The following is an 8,288-nucleotide window of genomic DNA, read 5'->3' on the forward strand; positions in this document are numbered from 1 at the left end:
CGCCCCAGCAGTGTGCACGGGGGCACATGGCTCAGGCCAGCACCTCCTTGGGTTCCGGCTGTGGTGTGGGGACCCCGACGGGCTGGCCCGTGGAGGCCAAGTTGTCCGTGGTCTCATCACCAGGCCTGGCTGCCACCTACATCTCAGCCATTGCTCCTCACCAGTGGGCCATATATAAATACATACATATATATATATATATTTTTTTTTGGCTGTGTTGGGTCTTTATTGCTGCGCACGGGCTTTCTCTAGTTGCAGTGAGCAGGGGCTACTCTTCCTTGTGGTGCGCAGGCTTCTCATTGCGGTGGCTTCTCTTGTTGCAGAGCACAGGCTCTAGGCGCTAGGGCTTCAGTAGTTGTGGCATGTGGGCTCAGTAGTTGTGGCATGTGGGCTCAGCAGTTGTGTCTCACAGGCTCCAGAGCACAGGCTCAGTAGTTGTGGTGCATGGGCTTAGTTGCTCCGTGACACGTGGGATCTTCCCAGACCAGGGCTCGAACCCGTGTCCCCTGCATTGGCAGGTGGATTCTTAACCACTGCGCCACCAGGGAAGTCCCATGTCTTGAGATTTTTAATCCTTCTGCTTTCATCCACTTTTCAGAGGCTTCTTCTAGTCGCTTTATCTGTTTCAGTCCAATTCAGCTGTAGGTGCTGGGAGAGGTAGGATGAAAGGTGGAGTGGGAGAGAGAAAAGTGTGCTTACTCCATTTTGTCCAGAACTCCAAGTCCTCGGTTTCTTTTAAAATAGGGTATATGATCCTTTTTGTCAATCAGTACTTAATGTCATAGTTATTTGTTACTTCCTCTTTGCAGAAATCCCAGAATGAGGGCATAACTAGCACGGCTGACAGTGTGTGTACGGATGGCAGTAAAGTGACTCTACCATTTTTGTGTAAATCTGAAGAACCAGAGTTTACTACCAAATGTATTAGTTCACCACCTATTTCTTCTGAAGCTGTCGATAAACCTGTGGATTTATGTACTAGAAAGGAAAATGATGCAGATTCTACAAGCCAAGGTACAATTTGATACATGTTTATAAAAACCTTCTAGGCATGCATTACTACATAAGGTACACCTGTGATTTTGAGACGATAGACTTTTAAATGCAAATCCAGAAACTCCCTTTCTTAAAACAAAATTTGAGATTTATAAAGGGGCATGAAATATTTCGCTTTTATGAGCTTATTTTTTACAATTGAGAATACAAAAAATCTTTAGATATTTCCTGAAATCCTGCCTTTGAATGAATGTTTTAGATTATATTAGATTGTGTAAAGCAGAAACTGTATAGCTCTCTATCTGATTTAGTATAGATCTACATCTCATTTTTAAAAAATTATTTTGGGTATGCTCTTGGTATATTCTGCATTGAGAATAGTACCTGAAAACGTAATAACAATGAAGAAGCTCAGAACTTGGATGTCTTTTATAAGTTTTCTTCAGAGAGATAACCAGATTATAAATGTTCCACACCCCATCCCACCCCATACCTCTCAGTAGTACAGCAGGTCCTACCCCCATTCTCTTTGGGTCCTGAGTAAAGCTTTGATGTTCAACATGTATTAAATGAAATATTAAATTGCTCTTTTCCTTTTGCCAGTGGAAAGCAAAACAGTGTCATTTGGATTTGGAAGTAGCACAGGGCTGTCATTTGCAGACTTGGCTTCCAGTAATTCTGGGGATTTTGCTTTTGGGTCCAAAGGTAAGATCAGGAGGAGCGGTTTTAATGATTGTATTACAGAAATATGCACACCTGGGGGGAGCAAGACCTTTGTCACTCACCTGGCCATTTGTTTCCCCAGCCCTGCACTCCAGCTGTCTAGTGTTGTAATAAAGGAAGGGCTTCTGTTTTATTGTTATTTTTGCTATTATTAATATAGCCATAAGAATTTTCTCGTCATTCATTGTAACTCATGGTGCTAGTCTTCCCCATCCTGAAATGCAGAACCATCACTCCAGTTTTGGAATAACCTTGGGATTGGCACATTGTTCTTTTAGTTATACTTTTGATTTACTAATATTTCAAGATTTGTGCATCAGTAATTTTTAAGGAGATGATTTTGCAGTTTTTAATTTTTGCAATATCCTTGATTGTGCTTTTTAATATAAGGGTTGTGCTCATTTATAACTGGTGAGCTTTCCCACCTTTTCCAGTGATCTTTTTCTATTTTTGGTCCATTTGGGTATCATTTGTAGAAAATAATCCTTTTCCTTGTTTCAGAAGCTTGAAAAAATTAGCATATTTTCTCATTCTTAAGGTAGCTTACATGTATCTGATTATAGCACCACCTAAATTGAACAAGATGCTTGAATTGTCGAATAAATTTTGTTGAAGATACATACTTACATGATAATCTAATTCAGAATTCCCTCTCACATATTTTTACTTGTTTCACTAACACTGGGTTTAGCCAATCAGCAAAATAAAAAAACCAGAACAGTTCCTGTCATTTATGGAAACACATATAAAACTTTTAGAAATTACCTTCAGATGCTACGTTATGTTGGAATTCATAGCTTCACTGATGTCAGGTTGCTTTATTTTTATTAATAAGTAGCCTGAAGTCACAGGGTCATAGGTCAACAGATACAACAGTGTATAGTAGGTATAATTATCCACAAATAAAAAGCCAAATAAAAATTGATGTGTTAGGTTGCTTGATACTTGGTATACCTTTTTCAAAGTACTCCATCAGTACTGTACAATGAAGTGTGAGGTAGGCAAGACTCATGCCACGTGGGAGGCTCGCCCTGAGTATTATTTGCTGATGTTCACTCCTTTTTCCATGAGATTATTTACCAAGCTCTTTTTTAAACTACATTTCTTGTTTTGTTCTTAGATCTCACAGGAATTTGTGCTTTGTCTTTTCAAAGAAGCTGCTTTTGGTTTTATCAGTTCTTTTGTTTATGTTTTTTATTTATCTTCAGATTTTGTCATTACTTTCCTTTAAATTATCATTGGTTTTCTTGCGTGTTAAATGCCTGCTTTATTTAATTTAGATTGTGCTAGTAAGCACAGAATAAATTCCCCTGGAATCAATTTCATAGCTTTTCATGGGGAATTTTCACACTACTATAAGTTTTTTTAATATTTTAGAATTTCATCTTGCCTTCTTTGATTAAGAGCTTGTGGGATTTAATTTTTTTTTTTTAAAGTAATCAGTTTCACCAGAATGTTTTTTTGTTTTTTAAACTTATTTCTGGCATTGTGTGGACCTTTTTGATCTTAAACTTTTTGTTTTGGTTGGTTTTAAGCTATGAGGAGTCTTTTTTTTTTTAATCCTTTCCTCCTCTTCTGTTATGTGTTATTTCTGTGGTGATTACTTTTTCTTCATCCGTTCATTTTATTTTTGTTTCATGTTTTCTTTTGTTCCTTTTTTTTCCTGTCTTCTCCTGAAAGTCCTCTTCACAGGCAGGTCTGTCAGTCACTCCCTGTCTTTTGTGTAATATTTCATATGGAAACTAAGAGAACACAAGGAACACATGTTTATCTGCTGCTCCCCTTTGTCCGTGATTTGACGTTTTATCTTATTTCCTTGAGATTCTGTAATGTTTTCATTAAACCCGGACTCAGAGTGGAAGCTTCCTAGGTACTATTATCTAGAACACAGTTGTTGTTAAGTTGATATTACTGATGTGCACATCTTTATACTCCTACTGTATAAGTTCTTTCTCCTGTCCCTTTAGAACAGTGGTTTTCAACTCTTGGCTTCATATTAGAATTTCTTGGGAGCTTTTTAAAGAAAAAAGAAACAGCTGATAGTTATGTTGGGCTCTCTGGGCCTGCGGCCCAGGCACTGGTATTTTACAGAAGCTGTTGGTGTGATTTTAATATGCACCCAGTGTTAAGAACCATTGCTTCTAGAGGAATTTTGAGACTTTCTGCCATACCTCTCAGGGTATTGGGGTAATTTAAAATTTTTTTCTGCTTGGGAGTTCCTGAGCCAGTTATTTTTGAGCCCTACGCCTGTGTATCATGTAGATCTGTGGTTACTGTTCTCAGGAAGCCCCCCACACAACCTGAGATTGTGCTCTTCTTGTTTCAGAGCATTCTTTTGCTGTATCTTCTTAATAATTTTTTTCTTTTTTCTTTTTTCCTGTTTTTTTCTCCCCATTAAACCTCACTTAGGAGTTACTGCTTTAGACACTAATTTTGTTCTTTCTTCAGGGTGCTGTATTTAACTGATGCGTGACATTTTTGCCTTCTCCTGAGTTTTTGCATCAGATGTAGGTTTAGAGAGCAGTGATTTTGTCAGCAAGTGATGAAGAGTTGAGAGGTTTCTTTCCTCTAAGATAGTGGGGAATGTATTAGCAGGCTGGGTCCTCACATTCGAGATGCGGATGAAGAAGCTTTTAGTTTTCACCTTCTCCCTGTGAGGGGGAGTAAAAGTCTTTGTTCCTCTGCGTGGGAGTGGGGAGCCTTTTCACCCCTTAACTAAGTTAAGCCTAGTATTGCTTGAAGACAGTGGGGGTCAGCTTCTCCCAAGGCTGCAGTGCCACCTGGCCAAGAAGTTTAAGCTCCAGCTCTAGTTACCTTAGGAGGAAGTTGAGGTAGAGAAGTTATAAACATGTTTAGTCTGCTTTGGCTAATATGGAAGTAGCAGATTTGGCTTCTTTGAGAACATTTTTAGGTTCAAAAGTTATATTTTTCATGTGATAGAATGTTTTATGAAATGAACTACCTTTGGCGCTGAGCTGGGTTTTCAGAGTTTCAAAGTATGTACTTTTAATTAAGAACCTGCTTCATTACTGAAAGTTCTTCTGTAGTTCAGTATCATGAAGACCTAAGGCTCAGACGATCCTAGACCCTATCTGTGTATCTAGACATAAATGTTACTAAAAGTCCTGTGTACTCACCACATGAGTTTAATCTGCCAGAATAGTACAAGTTTAAACATTTTTATTAGAAGTATGTTACATCATTGGAAATTAGATTCATTCATAAAGTAATCTAACTGGGATTAAGAGCTTATTAAAATAGATACCACTGTTTAAGTATCCTAATTTATTCATCAGATAAAAATTTCCAGTGGGCAAACACTGGAGCAGCTGTGTTCGGAGCACAGTCAACCAGTAAAGTTGGCGAAGATGAAGATGGTAGTGATGAAGAGGTGGTTCATAATGAAGATATCCATTTTGAACCAATAGTGTCATTACCAGAGGTAAATATTAAAGAGTGAAAACCTTACTAATAACTTCACATTTTAAGTTTAAAACTTGACATGGGCTTGATTTGTAGGGCTTGGCCTTGTTTGCATTTCTTTCAGAACATTGACCGTTTCAAATGGAAGCTCTTTATTAGAAGTTCAGCCTTTAAGTTCAAATAGTCTTTTTTTTTTGGCGGTATGCGGGCCTCTCACTGCTGTGGCCTCTCCCGTTGCGGAGCACAGGCTCCGGACACGCAGGCTCAGCGGCCACGGCTTACGGGCCCAGCTGCTCTGCGGCATGTGGGATCCTCCTGGGCCGGGGCACGAACCCGTGTCCCCTGCATCGGCAGGCGGACTCTCAACCACTGCACCACCAGGGAAGCCCTCAAATAGTCTTTTTAAAGAAATTTACATACAAATGTTATTTGGTAAATTCTATATGAAATCCTTGGGAAGAACTTAATTTTTGCATGTTTGTTTTCAGTAACGTAATTCTAGGGGCAAAAGAAAAAAACCCAACCAACATCTAATCTCATATTTGCCACAGTCCTTTCAATAAAAAGTAAATTGTACTTTTTCTGGACAAGAATGTTGTTTTAGGCAAATTACTTTTATCAGTTTCAACCTCAATCAGTAGATAATATTTAAGAACAAGCATTTTTTGGAAACCTCTCTTGTAAAAGAATGTATTTAGTTTCCAAAATGAGGAAGAATGTTACATAAGGGGAAAATGTGTAATGACAGATTTTCCCTGCCTCATCCAAATCAGATGTATTTGTAACCCTAGGATGTTAACTGTTTTCAAATTCTGTTCATGCCAGTGTCTTAAGGAATTTGGATCTTGGAATTTGTTATGGAATATTTTATAAGCAGCATCTTAGAGATAATTTCATGTCCTGTCACAGGTAGAAGTAAAATCTGGAGAAGAAGATGAAGAAATTTTATTTAAAGAGAGAGCCAAACTTTACAGGTGGGATCGAGAGGCCAGTCAGTGGAAGGAGCGTGGGGTTGGAGACATGAAGATCCTCTGGCACACGATGAAGAATTACTACCGGGTCCTGATGAGAAGAGACCAGGTGCTCAAAGTGTGTGCAAACCACGTCATCACCAAAACAATGGAACTGAAACCCTTGAATGTTTCCAACAATGCTTTAGTTTGGACTGCCTCAGATTATGCTGGTGAGCTCTACACTCAAATGCTACTTTCTGGTTTGGGGATTTTTCTAAAATTGATAACAAATACATAAAACAATTTATAACAGTTATTATAACACAAAGGTCACTGTGTTGTTTGTTGTTTAATAGATGGAGAAGCCAAAGTGGAACAGCTTGCAGTGAGATTTAAAACTAAAGAAATGGCTGATGGTTTTAAGAAAAAATTTGAAGAATGTCAACAGAATTTATTGAAACCCCAGGAAGAACAGGTATCACCGAGAGCAAAGGAGACAAATCCTGTGGTGTTTTTTGATGTTTGCGCAGATGATGAGCCTCTGGGACGTATAACCATGGAATTATTTTCAAACATTGTTCCTCAAACTGCTGAGAACTTCAGAGCACTGTGCACTGGAGAGAAGGGCTTTGGTTTCAAGAACTCCATTTTTCACAGAGTGATTCCAAATTTTGTTTGCCAAGTAAGTCTTAAGTGTACATCACAATGGGTGTCTAGAAAAAGTGCAGCACACCAACTTGGGGAATTTGGGTGTTTCTCCTTACTTACGATTTTCTTTAGACTTCTTTAGCATTTCCACAGCCCCAGCTTCTGTCCCCACAAGAACTTTCAGCCTAAAACGGTTCGTATTTTTAATGCCTTGAACCTGCTGGAAATCAAGGGTGGGAAAAAGATCTTTTCATTGTTTGTCTTCTTTCACAAGTGGGTGTTTCTTAGTTTTCAGACTGCGTTCTCAAAGAAGCTGGGTGTTGAGGACCTACCCTTTAGTGGTTAGTTCTGTATGTATTTGTAACATTTTATTTGGGATTCCTGTTAATTGAAATCTTTTTTCAGGGGGGAGATATCACCAAACACGATGGAACAGGAGGACGGTCCATTTATGGAGATAAATTTGAAGATGAAAATTTTGATGTGAAACATACCAGTCCTGGCTTACTATCCATGGCCAATCGAGGCCAGGATACCAATAATTCTCAATTTTTCATAACACTGAAAAAAGCAGAGCATTTGGACTTTAAGCATGTAGTATTTGGGTTTGTTAAAGATGGCATGGATACTGTGAAAAAGATTGAATCCTTTGGTTCTCCTGAAGGGTCTGTTAGTCGAAGAATTGTTATCACAGAATGTGGACAGATATAAAATCATTGTTTTTCATAGTAGATTTTACCTGTATAAACAGTTGAATTGAAGCCTAGCTGTTATGACAACATGGTAATTATGTTCAGCTTTTGAAAATGGACATTTCCAATGTATAAATATAAAATTGCAGCTTATAGCTGTTGTCACTTTTTAATGTGTTATAATTGACCTTGCATGGTGTGAAATAAAAGTTTAAACACTGGTGTATTTCAGGTGTACTTGTGTTTATGTACTCCTGACATATTTGTATTAAAATGGAGTAATACTAATCTTGTTAAAAGCAATAGACCTTCTCAAACTATTGAAGGAATATGATATATGCAATTTTAGTTTCTTCTAAGATATTAGACTTCCTGCATGGATATACTTACTGTTTGGATAAAGGGACCATGACTTGGATAGTTTTTATTTCAGATTTGGAATATATTTGGTAATTTTCACTATTGGTGTGCTCATTTATGAATAAAGATTCACTTGGGAGTGGGTAGAGCCAGAGGGTAGAGACTTAACCAAAGTGCTCTTCTATAAATTCTTGCACCTCCTGTATAGCTAACAGAGTACCTTCTTTCCTTAAAATGTTATGTAGCTTCCTGTGCTCTTCCCAAGGTATTAAATTAATTTTTACATTTTAAGTAAGTTGAGTATTTAGACTTTTTAAAAAACCTGTCATCTGTTTCTACTACCTCAAACTGCATTTGGTTCTGATAGAACTTGAATTTTTCCTTGCAGTTATTGTGATAAAGTATGAGTATTTTAAAAAGGTCTATCTATACCATGTTCTTTGGTTAAAGATTTGGTTTATACTAGATTGTTGCAGTACCTTTTTCTGGTGAA

General features: G+C 37.9%; 1 protein-coding gene across 2 annotated transcripts in view; it reads left to right on the plus strand.

Annotated features, from left to right (window-relative positions):
* RGPD4 (RANBP2 like and GRIP domain containing 4) overlaps nucleotides 1-8,086 on the plus strand; it is a 53,762-nt gene extending 45,676 nt beyond the window's left edge. For both annotated transcript variants that reach the window (XM_082851923.1, XM_082851924.1), the window contains 6 exons: nucleotides 810-1,014; nucleotides 1,600-1,701; nucleotides 5,016-5,161; nucleotides 6,052-6,325; nucleotides 6,452-6,777; nucleotides 7,149-8,086. In XM_082851923.1, the coding sequence (XP_082708049.1) occupies nucleotides 810-1,014; nucleotides 1,600-1,701; nucleotides 5,016-5,161; nucleotides 6,052-6,325; nucleotides 6,452-6,777; nucleotides 7,149-7,454 (1,359 nt within the window). In that variant the 3' untranslated portion in view covers nucleotides 7,455-8,086. The remainder of the gene's footprint in view (nucleotides 1-809; nucleotides 1,015-1,599; nucleotides 1,702-5,015; nucleotides 5,162-6,051; nucleotides 6,326-6,451; nucleotides 6,778-7,148) is intronic.
* The last annotated feature ends 202 nt before the right edge of the window (nucleotides 8,087-8,288 follow it).

The sequence above is a fragment of the Leucopleurus acutus genome, assembly GCF_964270905.1.
Source record: "Leucopleurus acutus genome assembly, chromosome: 12".
NCBI classification, from domain to species: domain Eukaryota; kingdom Metazoa; phylum Chordata; class Mammalia; order Artiodactyla; family Delphinidae; genus Leucopleurus; species Leucopleurus acutus.